Genomic DNA, 26,055 nt, shown 5'->3' on the forward strand with positions numbered 1-26,055 from the left:
ATGTTTTACAGGAGAACCATGACGCTGGATTCCATGTTGGCGTGCTGCCTCAGCGAGGAGGCGAAAGAAGCGCGGCGGATCAACGACGAGATCGAGCGGCAGCTCCGACGAGACAAGAAAGACGCGTGGCGCGAGATCAAACTGCTGCTGCTAGGTACAAGATCCTGCGTTTCTCACGATCATGTCACCAAACTTTCGGCTACGCGTCACTGCGTTATGTCAGTTCGATATTTATTCATATTCCTGATTAGATCAATTTATGTATTTATTCATTGCAGTATGTTGAGTGCACAGTCAAATACAAACGCACAATTGAATTGCCGAATAATTTACGCAATAATCTTAATGAAGTAGCTGTCAGTGCAGTTTATTTAGTTCATGTTTGCATGCAGGTGCGGTGTGAATGACGTTTGATCTCAGCGCTTGTGTAAAAAATACAAATGAGTGGATTCTTTTTATTGAATTCTTTCAAATGACTGGGTTGAATCACTCACAATTTGTTTATTTGCAAAGTAAGACCTAATAAGCGTCTAAATTTAGCGCACAAAATGTAGAATATAAATTGATAACTACACAAAATTAACTTAAGAAGAACACTTATGATAATGCTTCATTCAAAAACACCAGCTCTTTGGAACCGAGTCGTAGAAATGAATCTAACTCACTTTTCTGCTTTCAGGGACTGGAGAGAGTGGGAAAAGCACCTTCATTAAACAGATGAGAATCATCCATGGCTCGGGGTATTCAGAGGACGACAGGAGAGGCTTTACCAGGCTGGTCTATCAAAACATCTTCACATCTATGCAGGCCATGATAAGAGCTATGGATAATCTACAGATCCCCTATAAATATGAACAAAATAAGGTATAGCCATTCACCACATCATCAACCACATATCATTCTTACATTCTTACGCTACCCGTTTACCAAGATGTTTAGTTGCATTCTTCATAGAAAGGTTGGTTACGTTCTTGCATGCTTTGTCCTGGTTTGATCATGTGACTTCTTTGAATTTAATTATTTCATTGAAGCATCATTAAAGTGTTTCATTGTCAACTATAAATGAAAAGTGGCATATGATAGCACTTTTGCATAGTTCAAAAGTGACAGGAAATAGATGTGAGAAATTAGTATCTGTATACAGTACATATAAAACTTCCCGATGACATCTTGCATTTATAGAGGCCATTCTGTAATTTTGCCATGAAGTAGGTCAACCGCTGAGACAGATACCATGAGAGATAAAATCACTTTAGCTAATCATGTTGCCCAGGCTTAATAAAATTACCCCTCCAAGCTATGAAATTAATTATACAATTTCAGTGCCTTGCAGAAATGTGTTGTTGTGCTTTTTTATAATTCTAGACAGCCCCGAAGGCAAACCCATTTTTCCAGCGCATAGTCAAAATAATATGTGACATTACAGCCCAGATTCAGCTTCAATTTATTGGGTCAGGTGTAGTGAGATGATAAAACACTAACAAAGTTAAGTTAAATGGGTCAATGAAGTTGTAACCAGGTTACGTAGAGGAATAAATAGGATGTGACTTTAGGGAGGGTTTTGTTTTTAAATACCTTTTCTTCTCACAGGCCAATGCAAACATTGTCAGAGAAGTGGATGTCGAGAAAGTTTACATGTTTGTCAGCCCTTACATAGATGCTATCCAGAGTTTATGGAATGACCCAGGAGTCCATGAGTGCTTTGACCGGAGGAGAGAGTACCAGCTCTCAGATTCCACAAAATAGTAAGTCTACAAATAAGATCTCTGTAGTGTTATTATCTAAGCCAAGATCTTTGACCTTGTTCCCCTTGTTCGTCCACAGCTATCTAAATTCACTGGATCGCATTGCTGATCACTCCTATGTTCCCACCCAGCAAGACGTGCTCAGGGTCAGAGTGCCCACAACGGGCATCATTGAATACCCCTTTGACCTACAGAGTGTCATATTCAGGTAACTTTGTACCTGCTGTGGTTTGTTGTCATTCATCACAGCACTTATGGAAGAACTTTATGTAATTCAGTCCAGTGCTCATATGCTTTTATGTTCCCAGATTGTAAGTGTAGGATTTAACCACATGACCTTTCCGTCTCCATCAGGATGGTGGATGTAGGTGGCCAACGGTCAGAAAGGCGTAAGTGGATTCACTGCTTTGAAAACGTCACCTCCATCATGTTCCTGGTTGCACTCAGTGAATATGACCAGGTTCTGATAGAGTCTGAAAATGAGGTAAATTAATTACCAGCAGAGGGAGCCAAAATGCCGTTTATGACATGGGCTGGTGGTTTGTTTGATGGTTTGTCATCATGTGTCATTAAAACCATGAAACATTAAATGACTGCACCCCTATGGACCCTCATGACAATGACATAATTTCATGCTTGTTAATGCAATGGGAAGGTTCACGTTTGCATATCACGGGATGTTGATATTTATAAAAACATATATTTTACCTTGAAAAACAGATTGGAAAACTAAAAAGTAATGGTTTACGTGGGTATGCTCCCAATTTTGGAAATGCGTTTTTATTAATGGAAACCCATTAACACACACAATGCTGTGTGTGAATACGTGTAGTTTAATAACCAGTAGAGGCCACATTTGTTTTCATTTTGAACACTTTCATTTTTTTTAATGGAAGCACTTTAATGGTTTTGTGAAATTGTCAGAAGGTCGATTCGGTTACTATTGATTGCGGGCCTAAAATAACCACTGAATGTTTTCCCCACAGAATCGAATGGAAGAAAGCAAAGCATTGTTTAGGACGATAATAACATACCCCTGGTTCCAGCATGCATCAGTTATTCTTTTTTTGAACAAGAAAGATCTTTTAGAGGAGAAAATAATATTTTCACATCTTGTAGATTACTTTCCTGAATTTGACGGTAAGTAAACATATAACAGAGGCTTGGGGTGGGCTCTTTTGTATTGGGCCAGTAAGCAACAATTTTGTCTCACAATATTTACAAACCTTAAATTATTGTTGGTCAGTTTGTCCTAACACTTTACCAAGACTCATCTCATTTATCCTAAGGACCCCAAAGAGACACTCAAGCCGCCAGGGAATTTATCCTGAAGATGTTTGTCGACCTGAATCCAGACAAGGACAAAATAATTTATTCTCACTTTACGTGTGCTACGGACACAGAAAACATCCGGTTCGTGTTTGCAGCCGTCAAAGACACCATCTTGCAGCACACACTGAAGGAATACAATCTAGTCTGAAAAACAGCTGTTAACAGTTTTGGTGTTGTCTTGCATTTAATGGACAGTTCAGACAGATTGAGTCTGACTGATAGTCTGACTTCATTGTATAAGGAGGCCATTGATTCTGTTTGATGCTTATGTTATTTACAAATTAACTGTATGAGGAAACATAAGCTGCTTACTACATAACTATTTATTTGCACATTGAAGCATGTTCACAAGGTCTTTGAGTGTTAATCCATTTTAATAGAAAATATTGTGTTATTAAACTTTTATTTTGCACTTATAAAGATTTTGGATTAAGTAACTTTCCCTTCTAGATCTTTAGTTCTGTATTAGATCATTTTCATGTTCACATTTTTTTGCTACTGTATGAATATTATGTAGGTTCCTCTTCCTTGAGCACATTTAACAATTCTTATCAGCTCATTAGACACTAAAGAAAACTTTTAAGTACTTGTGTGGTATTTTATTGTGGTACTCTTAAGTCAGAGTAAACAGTAGATAAGATGCTTTTCTGCCCTGCAAAGCACTTGCTTTTATTAAGAAATGCTAGATTTCAATAGAGTTACATTAAATCTAAGTGCCAAAGTTTCCTTCTGGTGAAGTTATCTTATGTACTACCAAACTAATAATAATGCCACAGGCAATAAGTTGCCCTGGTTTTTTTTCTTTCATTTTTTCAGAACATTTTATGTTCATCTAGACGGGATGATGTGCCAAAAGAGAAAGTTGCTGTGAGTTTACGTTTTTTTTTGTAATAAATTTCCTAATGATACTCTTGCTGTTATTGTGAAAGTGTGGTTAGTGTGGTGTAACAAAACTTTGGTCAATATGTGCAGTTATTTTCAAACATTCAGTTTGCAGTTGCACTACAAGGCAAGATGCAGTACAAATGTAAAGAATGCATTATAGCCTCCAAATGTCAAGGATCTGTCAAAATAAATAAATCTGTATTTTTAAATAATTCAATAATGATAGAAAACAACCAATATGATAGCCTATTCTTCATTTGGCCAGGTCCCCATTGCGTACTTGGCATTGGCATATATTTTATAACATAAATTTCTAAATATTATTGGGCCACAGTTTCAGTTTAGTATTTTTTGAAGTTTTTTCAATTAGATAACAGTATGTTTGAATTATGAAGCAAAATGATAAAGCATTGATTTTCTAGATGAAGCATGACGAATCTCTGCTCAGATGTGTATTATATTTTCAGTGGCAACAACATAAACAAACGTTATGTGTCCCAAACTTAGCCTCTGTAGACCTTTGCAAAGACTAAATAACCGTTGAGTAGTTTTAAATTAATTGAATACAATTTATATACAATAAAATATTAAGTAAGGGATAATGTACAGGCAGCCGGTTGTTATCGCAGAAATAAGCTCTGGCAGTGTGATCAGGACCAGACGGGTCTTGTATAACATCCGGCTGCTTGAACATTATGCCGCTTATTACACGGCTACTTGCCACATGAGAAAAAAACTGGACATGAAATGTGAATTAGAAATATTTTATTAGCTCATTTTTACCCAATGCAGACCATCCGCAAGGAAAAGCCGTTTACTTTCGGTTTTAAGGTAAGAAACGACGTTCAAATGTCACAGTCATTTTGGTTTAATTATTTGTAAATATAATGTCATATATGTTATTGAAAGATATTTATATTTAATTTGTCAAAAAAAACGATTTCCTGCATCCGGGTTACCGTGTGTTATTAGTTTTGAGCAGTTGTTATCAGGGAATAACCAACATGCAAATGACTGGCCAATCAGAATCAAACATTCCAACCAGCCGTGTAATAATGTGAATTAATATGAATATAAAATAAATTGTTATATTATAACCAAACACAGGACATTAACTTCAGGCCAGTGCGTGCGACCAATAAAACGGTCTATACTGATGTTATTACTAGAACCCAGAAATCCAGAAACCCAGTCCCCAATAGATGTGGTACAATGCAACGTGACAAACGCCTTGTTCTTAATAGGCTTTATCGTCATTTTTTGTGTAATGTTAGGGTGTAACTGTTTAACAGTGATTTTATACCAAAACAAATATTATTCATCAGGCCCAATATACTAAGCTAGCTCGACAGAGGGGCAATCATATATTCTGGTTGGGCAGATATATTATCATAGTTCATTGCATATATATATTTTTATTTTTCTGTGATTAAACTGACAGATCTTTATTTTTGATAGATCATACAAACATGTATCGATTAAGTATTTGAATATCAGTATTTAATTTTTAATTACTTTATTTGTCAGCCAAGAAAAATCTGGAGGGGCAATGCCACCCTATAGCCCCCCAGACCTGGCCCTGTTATTTACAACATTTTCTCCTCTTCGGAAGAAGATATTATATTACAGCAATTCCATAATAAGTCTGACAATAAACACCAGCTGTAGAAATAGCTTCATATTTACTGGTGGATCATAAGCAGATTTTCACCACTAGAGGTCTTTAAAGCTGCTACTTCTTTCACAAATGAAAATTCTGTCATTCTTTCATTGCCCTCATGTCTCAGTCAAGCACTTTCTTTATGGAAAGATGCTCCTATTTGATTCCACTGGGGGAAAATGCTTTAATGGAATAGTTTACCCCCCCAAAAAAAATATTTGCTCACCCTCTTGTCATTCTACCCCTGTATGACTTTCTAATTTCTGCAGAACACAAAACAAGACATTCTAAAGAACATTGGCAACTAAACAACACTGGCCCCCTTTGACTTCATTTGTATGGATACACAACCACAGAGACATTTCTCAAAATATCTTCTTTTGTGGTGCACAGAAAAATATACAGCTTTTGAAGTACGTGCATATATGATGACAGAATTTTTACTTTTGTTGTAAATTATTGTATGAGGACTATTTCTAACTATTGCTCAGTGGAAACTACCCTTTGATAATCATAAGCATTCACAGCTAAAACTTTCCACAGGCACAGGTGAAAGTGGCAAGAGCACCTTCATCAAGCAGATGAGAATCATACATGGCAAAGGCTACACAGAGGAGGACAGAAAGGCCTACACCAATCTGGTGTTCCAGAATGTCTTTGTTGCCATTCAGACCCTGAAAAATTCAGTAAGCAGAAAACATGATTTTCAACCACTTCCCGGTTGAAAAGGCCAGCTTAGAATTGTATTTCAAGTCTAATCTGTTTTTTGCTTGTTTATGCTTGTTAGTGCTTTTTGTAGTGCTGGTGTTTTTATTTAATATTACTCTACTAAATTAATTACTCTAAAATGATAAATCTGAAATTGTGTGTGTGCATGTGTGTAGATGTATGCTGCAAAGCTTACAGCAGTGACAGCAGGTACAGTACACTCAATTAGTTCTGAATATGCTGAAGCTATCAAGAGTGTTTGGAGAGACTGTGGCCTGCAGAAATGCTATGAACGTCGGAGAGAGTTCCAACTTTCAGACCCTGCCAAATAGTGAGCGATGAATATATACTTATACATATATATATATATATACTTATTTCTAAACTTACGTCTATTATTGTTTTCTAGTTACCTTGATGACATTGATAGAATCTCTGCAGAATTGTACTTACCCAGCCTGCAGGATATTCTGCGAGTCCGAATTCCGACCACAGGCATCATTGAGTATATCTTTGACCTCCAGACGGTCATTTGCAGGTGACTTTTATTGAATACTTGAGGATGTACAGTATCTCACAGAAGTGAGTACACCCCTCACATTTTTGTAAATATTTTATTTTGTCTTTTCATGTGACAACACTGAAGAAATGACACTTTGCTACAATGTAAAGTAGTGAGTGTACAGCTTGTATAACAGTGTAAATTTGCTGTCCCCTCAAAATAACTCAACACACAGGCATTAATGTCTAAACTGCTGGCAACAAAAGTGAGTACACCCCTTAGTGAAAATGTCCAAATTGGGCCCAAATTTTGCCATTTTCCCTCCCCGGTGTCATGTGATTCGTTAGTGTTACAAGTTCTCAGGTGTTAATGGGGAGCAGGTTAAATTTGTTAAATTTGGTGTTATCGCTCTCACTCTCTCATACTGGTCGCTGGAAGTTTAACATGGCACCTCATGGCAAAGAACTCTCTGAGGATCTGAAAAAAAGAATTGTTGCTCTACATAAAGATGGCCTAGCCTGTAAGAAGATTGCCAAGACCCTGAAACTGAGCTGGAGCACGGTGGCCAAGACCATACAACGGTTTAACAGGACAGGTTTCCACTCAGAACAGGTCTCGCCATGGTCGACCAAAGAAGTTGAGTGCACGTGCTTAGAGTCATATCCAGAGGTTGTCTTTGGGAAATAGACGTATGAGTGCTGCCAGCATTGCTGCAGAGGTTGAAGGGGTGGGGGGTCAGCCTGTCAGTGCTCAGACCATACGCCGCACACTGCATCAAATTGGTCTGCATGGCTGTCGTCCCAGAAGGAAGCCTCTTCTAAAGATGATGCACAAGAAAGCCTGCAAACAGTTTGCTGAAGACAAGCAGACTAAGGACATGGATTACTGGAACCATGTCCTGTGGTCTGATGAGACCAAGATAAACTTATTTGATTCAGATGGTGTCAAGCGTGTGTGGCAGCAACCAGGTGAGGAGTACAAAGACAAGTGTGTCTTGCCTACAGTCAAGCATGGTGGTGGGAGTGTCATGGTCTGGGGCTGCATGAGTGCTGCCGGCACTGGGCACCTACAGTTCATTGAGGGAACCATGAATACCAACATGTACTGTGACATACTGAAGCAGAGCATGATCCTCTCCCTTCGGAGACTGGGCCGCAGGGCAGTATTCCAACATGATAATGACCCCAAACACACCTCCAAGACGGCCACTGCCTTGCTAATGAATCTGAGGGTAAAGGTGAAGACCTAAACCCTATTGAGCATCTGTGGGGCATCCTCAAATGGATGGTGGAGGAGTGCAAGGTCTCTTACATCCACCAGCTCCGTGATGTCGTCATGGAGGAGTGGAAGAGGACTCCAGTGGCAACCTGTGAAGCTCTGGTGAACTCCATGCCCAGGAGGGTTAAGGTAGTGCAGGAAAATAATGGTGACCACACAACATATTGACACTTTGGGCCCAATTTGGACATTTTCACTTAGGGGTGTACTCACTTTTGTTGCAGTGGTTTAGACATTAATGGCTGTGTGTTGAGTTATTTTGAGGGGACAGCAAATTTACATTGTTATACAAGTTGTACATGCACTACTTCACATTGTAGCAAAGTGTAATTTCTTCAGTGTTGTCACATGAAAAGACATAATGAAATATTTACTAAAATGTGAGGGGTGTACTCACTTCTGTGAGATACTGTATGTAAGTTATTGATCTATTCTGTGTTGTTAAACCACTCCTGTTGCTGCAGAATGGTTGATGTCGGAGGCCAAAAGTCAGAGAGACGCAAGTGGATCCATTGTTTTGAAAATGTTACTTCCATGATCTTTCTGGTGGCTCTAAGCGAGTACGATCAGGTCTTATACGAGTGCGAAAATGCGGTTAGCATACTTACATCAAAGCAGATTGATATGATTGAAAAATACTGCATTTACAATAATGAATTCAGTTTTACCACCACAGAACCGTATGGAAGAGAGTAAGGCGCTATTTAAGGCCATCATCTCATACCACTGGTTCCAGAAGTCCTCGATCATTCTTTTCCTCAATAAGATAGACATCCTGAAGGAGAAGATCTCAACTTCACACCTTGCAGACTATTTTCCAGAATATACAGGTTGGAAAACCAAAACACCTTTACACCTGACACCTTAACACTAAATACAGCAACAGTTTCTATTGAGAAGCATAGCAATCTGATGTACATGAACTTGAATATCAAATCAATGAATGAAATTTTCCATTTCACAGAATGACTTTATAATGCTACATATGATAGAAAAGTTGTCTGTTCTCTGTAGGCCCTAAAAATGATGCAGATGCTGCAATGAAGTTCATTTTGTCCACGTATGAGCAACAGAACTCCGACATAGAAAATCCCATCTATGCACATTTTACTTGCGCAACTGACACAGAGAACATCCAACTTGTTTTCAAAGCGCACCATTCTGCAACTCAACCTTAAGGAGTTTTACATAAATTAGGTAACAAGGACGCTTTTACAGATTCACTGCCTCTGCCTTATTTTTTATTTCTGATTTGAAAAAATGTTACATTTGCTGAGGAGCCACTTCTGAACCATCAATGTTTGTGATTGATTATTATGGTGCATTCTGTGAATTTACCATGTAAGTCTACAAAAAAACATTTTTTCAATCATTTCTTTTTTAATTTATTTATCTACTGGAACATACCTGGAGACAAAATGTTGTCTCAAAAATAAAGGCTTTTATTTAGGAACAAACTGATTTTACAGATTGTTGCTATAAAATAACATTTTTAACAAGTTCTACTAAGAATATTGTTTTTTAATCAATTAGGAAACAGTAGTGCTTAAAAGAACTCAGAAATAATATAAACTATACATTGCATGCTGATCTGAAAATGTATGTTTTTCCTATGATACAAAATCACAAACTTTTTAATTTCCTAAAAAAATAGTTATTTGCTGTATGTGAGGTTATAAGGCTTTTGTCTTTTATTGAGGTATCTTGTTTCACTTCCTGTTGTAGGTCTTTCACTGTGGCCCCTCCCTTATTGTCTCCAGGTGTGTCTGATTACTGTGTATACAGTCTGATTACTGTGTTTCCCTCTTCTGTAAGTTGCTTTGGATAAAAGCGTCTGCTAAATGACTAAATGTAAATGTAAACACCCCAGTGTTTTCCATTGTTGATTGTCTGATATTGTATGAGCTACATGCTGTTTTAAGTTATTCTCATGGTTTAGATTCATGTTAATTGCTTACAGTTATATATTATATATTTGGATTGATTAAATTTACTAGTTTGTGCCATACACGGATCGGTCTGGGCAGCGCCGCTTTTAAGTCAAAAATCTAGATCCAGAGGCGTCATACCCATTCAAACAGATTTTTGAACAGTCAGTTTTGCACGCTACCCCCAAATGACGAGTTAAGCCGTTAAGGTTAAGGTCACACTTGACTTTCCCTCCATTGACCTCCATTCATACGCATGCGAATGCGACAGACCGGGAAACGCAAGCCTGTCCAACGATATTTCTCATTTCGCTGCGTAGCAAAGTTCAAGTTTGGTGAACTCTGACCTGCGAATTCACTTCACGTGAGTGCATGAGACCAATAGAAGATCAAAACGTCACAGCGTGACTGGTATAGAAATGTAAAAAATTGAGGAATCGCACCCGCCCATTTTCGTACCACCGTCCAAATGATCTTCGCATGCTCAAATTCATGTCTGACTGCGGCTTTAGGCATCGATTAATCAGGTGCACGATTCTATAGGACACAATATCAGTTATGAGCCGCACCCTCGTCCTCTCTTGGAGATTTTTTCTTTGTTTGTTCTTTGTCACTCTTTGTTTTTTCCTCAAGGATGTGTTCTTTCTCCACTGCTATATTCACTCTACACAAACGAATGCACCTCTACAGACCCTTCTGTCAAACTCCTGAAGTTTGCAGATGACACCACAGTCATTGGCCTTATTCAAGATGGTGATGAATCTGCCTACAGAAAGGAGGTTGCTCAGCTGGCTGCCTGGTGTAGTCAAAACAACCTAGAGCTGAATGCATTCAAGACAGTGGAGATGATAGTGGATTTCAGAAGGAACCCTCCATCACTTCCTCCCCTCACCATCCTGGACAGCACTGTGGATACTGTGGAGTCATTCAGGTTCCTGGGCTCCACCATCTCTCAGGACCTGAAGTGGGAGTCCCACATAGACTCAATTGTAAAGAAGGCCCAGCAGAGGTTATACTTCCTCCGTCAATTGAGGAAGTTCAACCTACCACAGGAGCTACTGACCCAGTTCTACTCAGTGGTCATCGAATCTGTTCTGTGCACTTCAATTACTGTTTGGTATGGCTCGGCCACCAAATCAGACCTACGAAGACTACAACGGACAGTTCGTAGTGCTGAGAAAATTATTGGTGCTCCTCTGCCCACACTTCAGGACCTGTACGATTCCAGAGTGAAAAACAGGGCAAGAAAAATCATCATTGACTCCACACACCCAGCACACAAACTCTTTGATCTGCTGCCCTCTGGCCGGCGCTTTAGAGCACCAAACACCAGGACTTCCAGACACAGAAGCAGCTTCTTCCCCCAGGCAATCTCCCTCCTAAACAGATAACTGCTCCTTAAGAGCAATATTCCACTTCCACTACTCCTATAGTGTGCACTATAGTGCCTTATTATATCTTCATCTTATGTATACATGTATATAACACTACCTCTACTTACTAAATTATCCATTTGCACAAGTGTACATACAATCTGTTAATATGTTTATTCTACTATATACTACCCTGTACAATGTCTCTTATATGTTATTATCCCCCATTTTCTGTAAAATAGTCTTTATTTTATATATGCACAATTTAGAATGTTTTAGACTGTAAATCGTATTATATTGTATTGTCATTGTGTTGAATGTCTGTACTAGAAGCTTCCTTCACCAAAGAAAATTCCTTGTGTGTGCAAGCACACTTGGCAATAAAGCTCTTCTGATTCTGATTCTTCTGATTCTGATTCTGAAATGTGTAAGGACATTTCCAGTGGTCAGGGCCTGAAGAGATGAAGGGGAGAGGTGTGATAAGAAGAGGGGGTTCAGTTCCTGGGCATCAACAACCCCTGATGGGAGGGCAGGATATCATTCCTCGGGATCTAGCAATAAATAGGGTTTTATTGTTGTGTGTCCCAGCATCACAAACAAACTCAGTTCTTAGTACTTTTCCAGCTGCCTTACACTATGCTGTCATATATTAGGATATTATTGCTTCGCCTGGTCCTTGGCACTTATGTGAGGCAGCAGCAGGTAAGAAAGGTTCACACAGACCACTCACTGACCTCACATGAGTGACAGGTAACATCTGTGCATTATCCTCGTAAAAATAATGCATCACAAATTGATAAAATTCATTTTTGCTATCTTTGCATTGATTTTGATTAAGATTGTGCCGCAATAGCAGAATCATGAAAAACTGTGCGGGCTTGTTTTGATAATCCGAATTTTGCACAGTCTGCACAGTCGAACACACTTCTTGCCAATTGGCATACAGGTAGCATCGTTTAAAGTGAATACATTTTGTTACAGTTCAATTTCAGCAGGGTGCAAAGACGGACAATACTCTAAATCCTCTAAATTAACTATCAATAATATATTAAATCATTTAATATCGATTTGGAAATAGAGTGGTATATTAGTTAAAATAATATATACAGTATATTAAATAATACATAAAGAATTGACACTTTCCATAATAGATGCACTTAAATTATATTCATAATATATCAATCAGGTAGTGTTGTAATTTAATTCTCACAATGATTTGTGCAATGTTTTGAATACGCTTAAGAGATATTCTCTATAATATTGCTTTAAATGTATGTATTTGTATGTACAGGACATGTTTCTGTATGTTGTGCACACTGTGTCTCTTTAAAAAAATGGGTGCATGACGATCCTATGTTTTTGTTTTTTTTCGTTCTGTTTCATGGACAATACACAATGAGATAAAACATTATCATGTTATTTAAGACTCAACATTGAACATAACAAGGATAGCACAAACAATCTTGTGCAAGACACAAATCAACAAAGTGAGAGGATAACAGAGTCACAGTTTGGCTAAAATTCTTTGCAACCTTTTATCATATGACAGGACCGTAGCAGAAAACGTTTAGTCTAATTTCTCTTTGACAAAAAAACAACATCAACTGACACAGCTTTCAGACCAGCTGGACTACCCTGCACTCATTCTGCATTGAATAACCAGCAATTTGGACAAGCTCTCATTTCACATTCTGAACATGATGTATAATGCTACAACAATTTCCTTACATGTATAACTATCACCAGTGTTTGAAGTTTCAGTCTTGCTTGCAGAAGATCAACAAGGTGTATAAATACAACAACTTTTAAATAATTTGTTTGTTATTAGTTTTTACTGTTTGTAAAAATGGTTGTTAAATGAGTAAGTAGTTGACATTAGAGCAAACGCATTCATGCGTGAGCCTACAACCCTGCCCATCCACTGAATAAGGAAGAATACCTGTAAAGGAATTTACCGGCATATGATATCCAGCTGCATTAGAGGTAGGCGTCTTAGACATTCTTGTTCACTGTTGTTTTGACCTATTGTTAAGTTAGTTGCTAAATGTATTAAGTGAGGAATACTGAAGGAGTTACAGGCTCTCCAGGATGGGGGACTGCTGCATGTCCGGAGATGACAAAGAAAGCTTTCGAATTCATCAAGAAATCGAAAGGCAGCTTAAAATGGACAGAAAAGATGCCACTAGACAACTAAAACTCCTACTGTTGGGTAAGTTCAAATGTCATTTTTATAGAAATTACACAATTAAATTGTCAGATGATGTGTATTTATATTCTTTCATGTTTTAGAAGGCATTTTTGTTTCATTTGTTTAGATTCTCTGTTACTGTTACTGGTCACATGCAAATACATGCAAAAGAAGTCCATGTATAATTATTAGCTATCATAAAGTACAGCATTACTTTGTTTGTGTGACACTGACACACGGCACTGTTTTGTTAAAAGCATGCAAAGAGGAAAACAGAAAGTGAATTCCTATCACAACATGAACGGATAGATTCAGCTGTATTGTTTATGTGCACACTTGCTGCATGTACAGTATAAGTGGTTATACAAACTGACTCTGTTAGTTACTTTTTACCTTTTTTGCATATATTTTTGCCATTTGTGCCATAATTCAGTATAAATCTACTTGCAGTTACTAAACATCTTAATAGAAGAACAAGTGACAGCTAGTGTTTCCTTGTTTCAACGCTGATAACAATCTGGTGTCTTTCTGTAAAAGTGTTATTTGTCAGACCTGTTTCACATGTAAAGCAGGAGTCTGCATCAAAGGGGTATATGCACACGGGACGATGGCGTACTTCCGCTAAAATCTCAGCCAGTTTGGTAATTTCTTCTCTCATAGCACTGAGGGGATTTTTCACGAAGTGATATCGATGTGTTTAGTAAGAAAACGTTCAAATTTCGGCGAAGGGACAGCACTACGGGTGAGCATTGTTAAGTGCCTCTGTGATCATGCCTCTTATAAGTGCAAAAGTTCACTTTGCTTTTTTTCATATTTGTTGATGTACCTTGACACGGATAGCCTGAAGTGCTTCTTCTTTTTGGTTGTCGACGTATGTATGCCATTGTTCCCATGGATGCTATGTGCGCCGGATGTAACAGCATTGCTGAGATTTTAGTGGAAGTATACGGAATCGTCCTGTGTGCATATACCCCATTCACATCCAACACTTTAAAGGGATAGTCCACCCAAAAATGAAAATTCTGTCATGAACTACTCACCCTCAAATTGTTCCAAACCTGTATAAATTCTTTTGTTCGTTGAACGCAAAGGAAAATATTTGGAAGAATGCCAAACAGATCTGTCATTTACTGCCATAGTAGGGGAAATAAATACTATGGGAGTCATTTTTGCGAAAAGTATCCCTTTAACGTTAGAAAGATTTATGTTGTGGAAAGATGTCAGAAAGCATAAAAGTAAAAAGTTTGATATACTGTACAAAAAGCATACTACTGTATACTGAAGTTACAAAGTCATAATCTAAAAGGCTGAATGAATTAGATAAAATAGAGAGTCAGATGGACGTTTACAGGAGTAATATACTGGACCGACAAGAGTTCCTCTAAAGGCAGAGCGGCATGGCAGACAGGAAAACCCTTCCACGGGCTATTCAAACGACAAAGAAATCTCCTCACTGTGTAGGTGGGAGAGCCATCCACTAGACGCGGGGGAGGGGGGACGGGGCAGTTGCTGGCAGGGTGGAGGGGGGGAAGAGAATACCGGCTTGACCCTCGACACATGAATAACAGGGTGGACCCAACAAAGGGAGGGGGGGAAGTCTGAGCCTGACAACCACCGGGTTAACAACATTCGTGATGCGGTATGGACCAAAGAACTTGGGCCCCAGCTTGTGAGAAGGCGCGCGAAGAGTCAGGTCCTTGGTAGAAAGCCATACCCACTAACCACAAACATAGGTAGGAGGAGAGGACCGGGGGCGATCGGCCGCTGCCTTGGTCAGTCTTTCGGTTCGGGCCAGAACCCCTCTCAGATGGGACCTCAGCGTTGGGTTCCTGTGACGGAAACAGAGGATGGTTATAGCCAATGGAATACTCAAAAGGGGTCATTCCTGACGCAGCCGAACAGTGGGAGTTATGGGCGTACTCTACCCATGGGAGTTGAGAGCACCAAGAACTCGGGTTGGAGGATGTCAGACAGCGGAGCATTCTGCCGAGATCCTAGTTGGCCCACTCGGATTGCCCGTTGGTCTGAGGATGAAAACCTGAAGACAGACTCACTGAGGCCCCGATCTGTCTACAGAAGTCTTACCAGAACCGGGAGGAGAACTGAGTACCCCTATCAGACACAACGTCGACCGGCAAGCCATGGAGACGGAAGACGTGATCCACCATCAGTTGAGCTGTCTCCCGCGCGGAGGGAAGCTTGGGCAGCGGGATGAAATGGACCGCCTTGGAGAACCTATCCACCACTGTGAGAACCACGGTGTTAACCTTGGAAGGGGGAAGCCCAGTGACGAAATCAAGGGCAATGTGGGACCAGGAACGGGAGGGAATGGGCAAGGGATGTAGCAGACCAGTGGGGGGGCGATTGAGCGGCTTGCATTGAGCGCATATCGGGCATGTCAACACAAACTGTCTGATATCATTGGCTAGAGATTGCCATCAAAAACGCTGCCGGATGGCAGCCAGCGTTCCCCAAATTCCTGGATAGCAGACCAGTCTGGAACAATGACCCCACTGCAGGACATCAGGCCGCAGTGCAGCCAGCACCAACAACCTGCCCTCTGGGCACTCTTCCGGCACTTGCACCCCTCGGAACTGCACCGACTACGACATCCGACTCATCGACCTCAACTATAAACTGGAGGGTAGGATCTGGAACAGACAAAACAGGTGCAGACACAAAACCAGACTTTAAGGTGTCAAAGGCAACCTGTGCATCATGATTCCACTTGAATGGCACCTTAGTGGAGGTCAACGCGGTAAGCAGCGCGGCGATGAGGCCGAAGTTCCTGATGAATCGGCGGTAAAAGTTGGCGAAACCTAGGAACCGTTGAAGCGCCTTGCGAGAGTCAGGGATGGCCCATTTGGCGACAGCTTTTATCTTGGCAGGATCCGCCTTGATGCCGTTGGAGGAAATGATATGGCCAAGGAACGTAACTGACTCGGCATGGAATTCGCACTTCTCCACCTTAACGAAAAGCTGCTTCTCGTGTAACTGCTGGAGGACTCGCCTAACGTTCTGGGTGTGTTCCTGGAGAGAGGGGAATATATTATAATGTCATCCAGGTACACAAAGACAAACCTATTAATCATGTCTCCCAGAACACTATTGATGTGGCCCTGGAAGACGGCTGGAGCATTGGTAAGGCCGAAAGGGAGAACCAAATACTCAAAATGTCCCGTTGGTGTGTTGAAAGCCGTCTTCCACTCATAACCCTCTTGAATGTGGACAAGGTGGCAGGCACTAAGGAGGTCTATCTTAGTGAAGACCTGGGCTCCCTGCAAAAGTTCAAAGGCAGAAGACATTAATGGTAGGGTGTACCGATTCTTAACGGTGATGTCGTTCAAACCTCGATAATCAATACAGGGCCATAGCGAGCTGTCCTTCTTCTCAACGAAGAAGAACCCCGCACCCGCAGGGGAAGATGAGTGCCAAATGATACCATCCAGGAGGGACTCCTGAATATATTTGTCCATAGCCTCTCATTCAGGACCAGGTAGGGAATAAAGTCGACCCTTAGGCGGGGAAGTGCCTTGGAGAAGGTCGATGGCACAGTCGTATGAGCGATGCGGAGGCAGAGAGGTGGCCCGAAACTTACTGAATACCGTACTTAGATCATGGTACTCCATCGGGACGCTGGTCAGGTCAGCGGGCGGCATCTGCGGAACACAAGACAAGGAGATGGGAGAAGAGTCAGGACCAAGACAAGATACATGACAGGATGAGCTCCAAGCTAATAGGGAACCACTTCTCCAGTCCACATGAGGATTGTGCTGTACGAACCATGGATACCCCAACACTATTTGGTTCCTGGGGGAATCGAGGATGTACAGCACAATGTGCTCGTGGTGGTTTCCTGACAAAAAAAGACTTACACTGGGTGTGACATGCGTGATGGTGGAGAGGAGTCTGCCCGCCAGCGACACAACTTCAATGTGAACTCGAACTTGAAGGGCAACAAGGCATGACTAGAAGGAGAGATTGACAGAGAAATAACACCAACCAGGACTCTCCGCTTTACCGGTGGGCCTTGGCTTTTAACGGGCAACGAATGGCAAAGTGGCCTGCCTTGCCACAGTATAGGCAGAGCCCTTGGGAAAGGCGCTGTTGCATCTCCAGAGGTGTGAGATGAAGGCGCCCAAGTTGCATGGGTTCGGCTTCAGAGTGGGGGCGGGAATTGCCTTGGATTGCATGTGCCAGAAGGGACAGGCGTGTCAGACGGCTCTCCACTCACACGGTGAGGTTGATTAGGGCATCAAGGTCGCTTGGCAGGTCGAGAGGAGCCAGTTCATCGGCAATACTAGGGTTAAGCCCATCGAAAAAACGGGTACGAAGGGCACTGGTTCCAGTCACAAGACGCCGCAAGGGTCTTAAGGCGGATGGTGTACTCGGTGACCGACCCACCCTTCTGAGAGAGCTTGCTAAGGGAGGGCTGCTGCTTCATCCCCTTGAGCCATCCCATCAAACAAGCTGATCATTTCCTTGCTGAACTCCTCAAATACGGCGCAGCAAGGAGCCTTGGCCTTCCAAATGGCTATTGCCCAATCTCGAGAAGCGTGATGACGAATGCCACCTTGGAGGACTCGGAGGCATAGTGACGGGGCTGGAGAGTGAAGACAAGGGCACATTGGGAGAGGAATGCCTGACAAGAGTTGGGGTGGGTTATTGGCATGAGGCTCAGGTTCGCGAGCAGCTGGGGCTCACTAGCACCACCACGCAAGAGTTAAGAGCTCCATTCTCCTGGGCAGCGGCGTTAAGCCGGGTAGTTTGCTGCCCCAGTAAGACTCCCTGTTGAGCGAGGGCAGAGCGGAGTGGATCTGACCCTGCTGACTCCATACTGGTCAGACTGTTCTGTCAGGAAATCTCGAGAGTTAGATGCAGGGTTCAACAGACTTTATTAACACCCCCAAACAGAACTCACATGAGCCAGAGTAGATACTTCCAAATAAAGAGCCGCAGAACCGGAGAACATGCAAAACAATAGCCCGCCGGAACAGGAAAACTCAAAATAGATAGGGAAAGTGGCCGTAAGGGAAACAAAAACCCACCTGGGGAGCACAGATAATAATCCACTAGGCAGAGTTCAGATAATAATCCATAAAGCAGAGTTCAGATAATAATCCATAAAGCAGAGTTCAGATAATAATCCCCGAGTCCTTCTTGACCACATGGGAAGTAATCACTGGAGATTGCGTCCACAAGACCGACAGGAAGCATACGCTCGGACAAAGTCCATACGTCCGACAGGAGACATTCACAGGAGTAATATACTGGACTGACAAGAGTTCCTCTAAAGGCAGAGCGGCATGGCAGACAGGAAAACCCTTCCACGGGCTATCCAAATGACCAGCCGGGAAACCATGGTAGTCATAGTGAGAATGGCGCTGCAGGCAGACAAGAGGTAGACACCGGGTGGCAAAAACATCACTGAAGCCTAGACGAAAAAGGTGATTAGGAACCCAAGAACTAAGAAATATTCGACCGGCAGGTCGCCACGGAAGCAAACACTGGCGGTCTAACGACGGACGGAGGAAAACGTTGGGATTAAGAAGGCGCAAATGAGAAACCAGGAGGGTAGAGAGAAACCAAAGCCAGTCCAGGTGAGGAGAGTGAAACAATAATGAGAAACAAGCGCAGGAACGAGGGGGTGGGGCAACAGACAGAGACACCAAACACATGGCGAACCACAACATGTGTTCGACATGAAACAAAACAAACAAGTACTCAGACCTGAGACCCGACAATAAGAAGCAAGAACAAAAGACATAAACACAATGAAAAATGTAAATGTTTACATACAAAACCATAGAAATTGAAGGATAAGATACAAAGGATAAACATAATGAGTGCAAAGTTGAATAATACTGCAGTATATTGTCATAAATAAATGTTTCTATGGTATCACTTATAAAGAGAAAGACAGCAGCTGGCCACGAGAGAAATGCAAATTCTTTCATCCTCTACTCACCCTCATGAAAAATAAAATGAGTTAAAAGAATGTTCACAGTGCTTTTTCCATATAGTGGATACAAATGAAGTCATTACATTTTGATTTGCTATCTCCTTTTCCTATTCCTTACTATTACTAAGTGGAAACTACCCTTTGATAATCATAAGCATTCACAGCTAAAACTTTCCACAGGCACAGGTGAAAGTGGCAAGAGCACCTTCATCAAGCAGATGAGAATCATACATGGCAAAGGCTACACAGAGGAGGACAGAAAGGCCTACACCAATCTGGTGTTCCAGAATGTCTTTGTTGCCATTCAGACCCTGATTCAATCCATGGAGAACCTGAACATCCCTTTTACTGATGCCAAAAACTCAGTAAGCAGCTGGAATTCTGAAACAAAACATGCTTTTCAATCACTTCCCTGTTGAAAAGACCAGCTTAGATTTATATATATTTTTTATGCAGACTAAGAGGGATTTGCTGGTTAGTGGTTTTTGATAGAGCTTGCTGATTAAAAATATTTGTCAATGAAGCGGGTTAAAGTGACACCTCATCCACAAATAAGAATTTTGTCATCATTTACCCACCCTCTTGTAATTTCAAACCTGTATGACTTTCTTTCCGCAGAACACAAAAGAAGATATTTTGAAGAATGTTGGTAACCGAACAGCACTGACCCCTATTCACTTTTATTGAATGGACACAAAACCAAAGTGAATGGGGGCCAGTTAACAGCATTCCTAAAAATATATTATTTTGTGTTCTGCGGAAGAAAGAAAGTCATACAGGTTTGAAACGACAAGAGGGTGGGTAAATGATGACAGAATTCTTATTTTTGGGTGAACTTTTATTTTAAGAAACTGAAGAAAATTTACAAAACGTTCTTAAGAAGAAAATTTCTTTCTAACTTTCAATTGACTCTATACAAGATTGTTTCCGCATTTGTCTCAGCTATTTTTAAATTCTAATTTAAGAATTTTTTTTACAAACAATCTTAAGAGAAAACTAAGAATCCGAAATCTCAAAAATGTCTTAATGTCATCTTAAAGTTAGTCTCAGCCTCAGACGTCACGCCCACGGACCGTTGGCTAAACGTCTGATGCATAAGACACACTTTTCTGGAAACACTTCAGCATGTTCGAAGTCGTCATCTGATTGGTTGAATTTCACAGGATTTCCGGAAGACGTGCGTGTCGCGTTCTTTAACGGTCCACCTGAAAACAACACGAAGCCGTCTGATCTAACACTGGGTTCACACCAAATGCGAATTAAGCGTTTTGCGCGAGTAAATTACATACAAAGTCAATGCAAAGGGGCGATTGCCGCGAAGGTTGAAAATATTTGTCAGATTGCGTCACTCACGTGAAAATAACGAACTTTTCCCTCGAGTAATAAAGAGAGTGTAACGAGATTGTTCGCGTTTGGTGTGAACCCAGCAAAGTAAGCTGTCGTGTTTACAATGGTTGCTATAAGAATTCATCACGATCGACTAAACGCTTAATTCTTGAAAGTATGCGAGGTTTGAGGTATAAACTTATAATCATTTTGTTGCTGTGAACTTTTGACACGTTTTTGAATGTACACCGGTCTGTTACTGCGGGGACATTGCCACGCCTCTAAACATGACGCGGCACAAAACAAAACTTGATTGGTTGCTTTACCTGTCAGTCATATGGCCTCTTGGGCGGGCCTTGGCCAAAGAAAGCGGCGATACCCGAGACTATCTTAAAGTTAACCTCACAGTTGTCTTAAATCTCAAAAGTAAAATGTTTTAGTAAGAGTAATGTATTAGAGGTTAGAGACTTGTATTTGGTTTCAAATGTGACGTGTCATGTTCAGTCAGAAATCACAATTTTGACTGTTTACTTGTCAAAGTTTAGTTTAATAATGAGGATTTTTAAATTGATATAATAATGATTAAGTCTTACTGCCTTACTACATCAATATTTAGCCTTCATTATAAAAAATAAATGAGTGCTTTTTGTACATTTGTTCTGGGTCAAAGAAAAACATCAGATAGGGTCACAAATATTATGATGTCGATATACACAAATAAGCATTGTAATACTTATAATATTATAATGCTAGCTAACATTTTACTTTTATTGCATAGCATTTCACAACAATCTAAGCTACTCACCAGCAATGCTAGAAAGCTGGTCTTAGAAAAATAACTACAACTAAAATTGTGTGTGTGTGTCTGTCTGTGTGATGTAGGCTTGCACTGCAAAGCTTACAGCAGTGACAGCAGGTACAGTACACTCAATTAGTTCTGAATATGCTGAAGCTATCAAGAGTGTTTGGAAAGATGGTGGCCTGCAGAAATGCTATGAACGCCGGAGAGAGTTCCAACTTTCAGACTCTGCCAAATAGTGAGTGAAACATACTTCTACTTGAATAAATGTGCCACTTAACTGGAAACAAAATTTATTTTTAAACTTATGTGTATTTTTGTTTTCTAGTTACCTTGATGACATTGACAGAATCTCTGCAGCGTTTTACTTGCCTAACCTGCAAGATATTCTTCGAGTCCGAATTCCGACCACAGGCATCATCGAGTACATCTTTGACCTCCAGACGGTCATTTTCAGGTGACTTTTATTGGGTATTTGAGGATGTCAGTAAGTTATTGATCTATTCTGTGTTGTTAAACCACTCCTGTTGCTGCAGAATGGTTGATGTCGGAGGCCAAAAGTCAGAGAGACGCAAGTGGATCCATTGTTTTGAAAATGTTACTTCTATTATCTATCTGGTGGCCTTGAGCGAGTACGATCAGGTCTTATATGAGTGTGACCATGAGGTTAGCATCATCACATCATAGCAGGTTATTGTGATTGATAAATACTGCATTCATGATAATATCATGTTTTACTATCTCAGAACCGTATGGAAGAAAGTAAAGCACTATTTAAGACCATCATCACCTACCACTGGTTCCAGGAGTCCTCGATCATTCTTTTCCTCAATAAGACAGACATCCTGAAGGAGAAGATCTCAACTTCACACCTTGCAGACTATTTTCCAGAATATACAGGTTGGAGAAACAAAAAGTGCCAACAGTTATGGACATACGACAGTGCAGTGTTCGGAAAGCAATTTAAAAACTATACTGTAGCTTGTGAAGCTTCAAACTCTTTACAATTACTACTAGTTACTTCTTATCACTTGTTCACTATCAGAAAAAAAGGTACAGAAGCTGTCACTGGGGTAGTACCTTTTCAAAAAGTTTTGAATCTAAAGAGTACATGCAGTATAAGTACCTCACATATTGGTACCAAATTAATTTTTCTGTTTATTCATATCAGAATTTAGCTTACATTTTAAATTCTGTGATGTCTGCTCTCTTTGCAGGCCCTAAAAACGATGCAGATGCTGCAATGAACTTCATCCTGTCTATGTATGAGCAACAGAACTCGGACACACAGAAACCCATCTATGCCCATTTTACTTGCGCAACCGACACAGAGAACATCCGTTTTGTTTTCATTGCTGTGAAGGACACTATTCTAAAACACAACCTTTCGATGTTTAACTTGGGTTAGGTGACAAATGTGCTCTCACAGATACACTGCCTCAATATTATCATTTCTGATTTAACTGAATAAACATTTGCTCAAGGAGCCACTTCAGAACCATCCATGCTTGTGATAATGTGCATTCTGTGAATTTAGCATGTAGCCTACAATGAACTTTATTTTTTTTATATTTGTCTTATAAAACTGAATTTCTAAGTGGGGCATGATTGCTTAACTATTAGAGTATTTTAAACCATTTTAAACTAACTTACCTAGATAAAATAATAAATTATAAATGAAGACCATGTGGTAATCAGGGGGCTTTACATCAGGGTTATTCCCCTGCCCCATTATTATTATGTGGTCCACATGTACTATAGCTATATTATGTCATCATTACACCGGACTCGACCGGCGCAACGTGACACGACAAGGCGTTTTCACATCTTTGTATCGATTGCATTGTTCCGAAACCGGGGGTTAAATCGCTACAATGTTGAAATTTATTTTAGTTTGGTTCGCATTCACAAGGCAATATTTCCAAACGGACCAAACTTTGTTAATGAAAGTCACGTGCGAGTAAACTCTTCGAGTAAACAGAGTGCATCTGTTTATTTTCCGGCCGGTAACGCGAGTGATAATGAGCGTCAGCTGCGCGTTGCACCCGTCTCGCATCTCTCACGGCGGAGCTCGGGAAGCATATAAGGAGGAGAAGGATGAGAGAGAACCAGGCCTGGATTTTATGTTATGTTTTATTGTGTGGCCGGCAGTCAACTGTGAGGGAGCTGTCAGCACTTTACTTTCGTTTTGTTGTCTGTTTATTTTATTAAAAGTTTGGTTTAACGTTCGCCGGTTCCCGCCTCCTTCCTTTGAACATTGTTACAGGGAGCCATTAGCAAAACAATCCCTTTTGCGTCACGCAACTTTACATAATTACCCATCATACATTGTGATACAGTCTGGTTCGTTGGTCCGTTGGGTCGGATGGCTTTCACACGTCTACCGAACCGCTCCAGAGTTCGTTTGCAATCGGGTCGAGACCACCTTGTTCAGGAGGTCTCGGAGCGATTGTTTTGGGGCGGATCCTACCGTGATTGCCGTGTTCACATATGCCTAAACGAATCGAACCAAGAGAGAAAACGCACCAGGTTCCGAAACAAACCCTTATGTGTGAAAACGCCCTTAGAAACGCATTACAACCCATTAAGCCCGATTCGCATTTCACGTCTTTTGCACACAGGTTCGATATTTTAAATGTAGACAAAAATAGACACAAAGAGAGAGTAGACGCAAACAGGGCAAATAGGGAGCGATGCAGTCGTGATGCGCATACGATGTGGTGCAGCTTATTGTCCCTTTTCTCAGCGACTTCCCCTGGGCATCTCGGCAGCACCAGAGGTGTTCTAAAAGAGCAAAATTCCTCAGCGTGGCATGTCCCGCTGTTCTCGTGGATGCAACACCCTTATCGAGGAGGGGGACGGACACAATGTCTGCCACAAGTGTTCGGGTATCCGGCACGCTGAGGCAGCGTTTGTGGATACGTCCTGGCCGCACTGCAGGCAGATGACGATCCAGACTTTGCGGTCACGGGTGGCTGTGTTCTTTATGGACCCAGCCACCACCTCGTCTGCTTCCCGTCCCGTGACAGCAGCGGCTTCGGCCCTGCCGTCCTCCACGGCGAGGGTGATATGGGGATTACCGTGAGCCTCAATCCATCAGCCACAGGCTCGTGGACCGTTCACGCCCCGTCTTGCTCGCCTGACGTTCTTGTTCCTCAGCCACGTATTCGGCAACGGTACAGGATGATGGTGAGGTGTCCCTTGCAGCATCGGAGGGCGACCTTCTGGCATCTGACCACGATGATTCTCTGGAGCTCCCTCCCTCGGGAGGTCGAGCCCAGGAAGAGACAGACGTCGAGATGTCAGCCATGCTTTCCCGGGCCACCATGAGAATGCTGTGCGGCTCTTGTTTTCAGCGCGTTTTTAGACGCGAAATGTGAATCGCCCCTTATAATTTAAAATTTTGTCCGGTGTAGGCACGGTGTTACACAATAGCCTACTCAAATGAAATATGACGTATAAAAATTCAGACGTGATGTGACAAAACATACAAAACTTTGAATCTATGCAAATAGCATGTAGCCACTTTCTTTGCTACCCAAATGCAGCCACAAATACTTTATTTTGCTCATTCCTACTTCAATACTGACGGACAAAATGTTTTTATGTACACTGTAATGCTGATACCTCTGGTCTCAGCATATTTGGAGGTCCCGAACCTCTTTTCATGCAAGAGAAAACCTGCTGCTAATCCCAAAATGTGCTATAAAGTTGATGTATTCAATATGCTATTTCTCTTACACAGGTTCTACGGTTTTGGGGAACATTTGCATCACAATGACTAATTATTATTTTTAATGCTGTAGCTTGTGTGGTAAGGCTTAAATGGCAATAGCACAAATAATGCAGGATGTCAGCCTGTTTTGCCAGCTGATTGTGTGTTAACAGGGACATAAGAATTGAATAGTTGAACAATTTGATACTTTCTAGAACTGTAACTGAGTGTAAGATCCCTGATTCATTCGCAGAGAGCAAATGTGTTCCTGTGGCCTAACTCAACTGATAGAGCACTATACTCCAAATTATAAAGTTATGAATCCTTGGGCATGCTCATAAAAATGTACAGCATGAATGTACTGTAAGTTTCGTTGGATGAAAGTGTCAAAATAAAGTAAAAAATAATTGCTTTCTTTCCTGATTGCGTTTCCCAGGTTTTCAAATGGAAATTCTCCTCTTTTCAATACACTGATGTATCACATGATTGGTCTCAAGGTGCACAATAAACAAAGCAAGAAAAACAATATAGTACTATATTACATTATATTGCTACTGTAAAAAAAACCCCGTAAAAACAGATTTTTTCCGGCAGCTGGGGCGTCAGCAATAAACCGTTCAATAACATTTTATCCCTGTAAAATTACATGGTTTC

At 41.0% G+C, this 26,055-nt stretch overlaps 3 protein-coding genes across 4 annotated transcripts; all 3 read left to right on the plus strand.

Moving 5' to 3' along the window:
• Window positions 1–6: 6 nt before the first annotated feature.
• On the plus strand, window positions 7–4,012 carry LOC130567191 (guanine nucleotide-binding protein G(q) subunit alpha-like). 2 transcript variants are annotated; one of them, XM_057355144.1, is made up of 7 exons: window positions 7–154; window positions 680–864; window positions 1,591–1,745; window positions 1,825–1,953; window positions 2,100–2,229; window positions 2,732–2,885; window positions 3,035–4,012. In XM_057355144.1, the coding sequence occupies exons 1-7, from the start codon at window positions 19–21 to the stop codon at window positions 3,223–3,225; spliced, it is 1,080 nt and encodes a 359-aa protein (XP_057211127.1). In that variant the 5' UTR covers window positions 7–18; the 3' UTR covers window positions 3,226–4,012. The 2 variants fall into 2 exon arrangements, with proteins under 2 accessions (XP_057211127.1, XP_057211136.1); XM_057355153.1 differs by lacking the exon at window positions 3,035–4,012 and having other exon boundaries at window positions 2,100–2,134; window positions 2,732–2,879.
• LOC130567206 (guanine nucleotide-binding protein subunit alpha-14-like) lies at window positions 3,890–9,310 on the plus strand. Its single transcript, XM_057355162.1, has 7 exons — window positions 3,890–3,944; window positions 6,166–6,308; window positions 6,507–6,661; window positions 6,740–6,868; window positions 8,575–8,704; window positions 8,787–8,940; window positions 9,125–9,310. Exons 2-7 carry the CDS (start codon window positions 6,204–6,206, stop codon window positions 9,286–9,288), a joined length of 837 nt encoding a protein of 278 aa, XP_057211145.1. The 5' UTR covers window positions 3,890–3,944; window positions 6,166–6,203; the 3' UTR covers window positions 9,289–9,310.
• A 4,068-nt stretch (window positions 9,311–13,378) lies between these two features.
• LOC130549032 (guanine nucleotide-binding protein subunit alpha-14-like) lies at window positions 13,379–25,775 on the plus strand. Its single transcript, XM_057326167.1, has 7 exons — window positions 13,379–13,620; window positions 19,742–19,926; window positions 21,770–21,924; window positions 22,015–22,143; window positions 22,223–22,352; window positions 22,433–22,586; window positions 22,904–25,775. Exons 1-7 carry the CDS (start codon window positions 13,500–13,502, stop codon window positions 23,092–23,094), a joined length of 1,065 nt encoding a protein of 354 aa, XP_057182150.1. The 5' UTR covers window positions 13,379–13,499; the 3' UTR covers window positions 23,095–25,775.
• Window positions 25,776–26,055: the final 280 nt, after the last annotated feature.

This window comes from Triplophysa rosa, linkage group LG2 (genome assembly GCF_024868665.1).
Source record: "Triplophysa rosa linkage group LG2, Trosa_1v2, whole genome shotgun sequence".
Lineage (NCBI taxonomy): Eukaryota > Metazoa > Chordata > Actinopteri > Cypriniformes > Nemacheilidae > Triplophysa > Triplophysa rosa.

Excerpts from the sequence above, each read along its gene's own strand:
- LOC130567191 (XM_057355144.1), top strand. The coding sequence starts at position 19 with ATGACGCTGGATTCCATGTTGGCGTGCTGCCTCAGCGAGGAGGCGAAA. Across the intron at positions 2,230-2,731 it reads TGATAGAGTCTGAAAATGAG|AATCGAATGGAAGAAAGCAA; the intron begins GTAAATTAATTA and ends TTTTCCCCACAG. Across the intron at positions 2,886-3,034 it reads TTACTTTCCTGAATTTGACG|GACCCCAAAGAGACACTCAA; the intron begins GTAAGTAAACAT and ends ATTTATCCTAAG.
- LOC130567206 (XM_057355162.1), top strand. The coding sequence starts at position 6,204 with ATGAGAATCATACATGGCAAAGGCTACACAGAGGAGGACAGAAAGGCC. Across the intron at positions 6,309-6,506 it reads TTCAGACCCTGAAAAATTCA|ATGTATGCTGCAAAGCTTAC; the intron begins GTAAGCAGAAAA and ends GCATGTGTGTAG. Across the intron at positions 6,869-8,574 it reads CTCCAGACGGTCATTTGCAG|AATGGTTGATGTCGGAGGCC; the intron begins GTGACTTTTATT and ends CTGTTGCTGCAG.
- LOC130549032 (XM_057326167.1), top strand. The coding sequence starts at position 13,500 with ATGGGGGACTGCTGCATGTCCGGAGATGACAAAGAAAGCTTTCGAATT. Across the intron at positions 22,144-22,222 it reads CTCCAGACGGTCATTTTCAG|AATGGTTGATGTCGGAGGCC; the intron begins GTGACTTTTATT and ends CTGTTGCTGCAG. Across the intron at positions 22,353-22,432 it reads TATATGAGTGTGACCATGAG|AACCGTATGGAAGAAAGTAA; the intron begins GTTAGCATCATC and ends TTACTATCTCAG.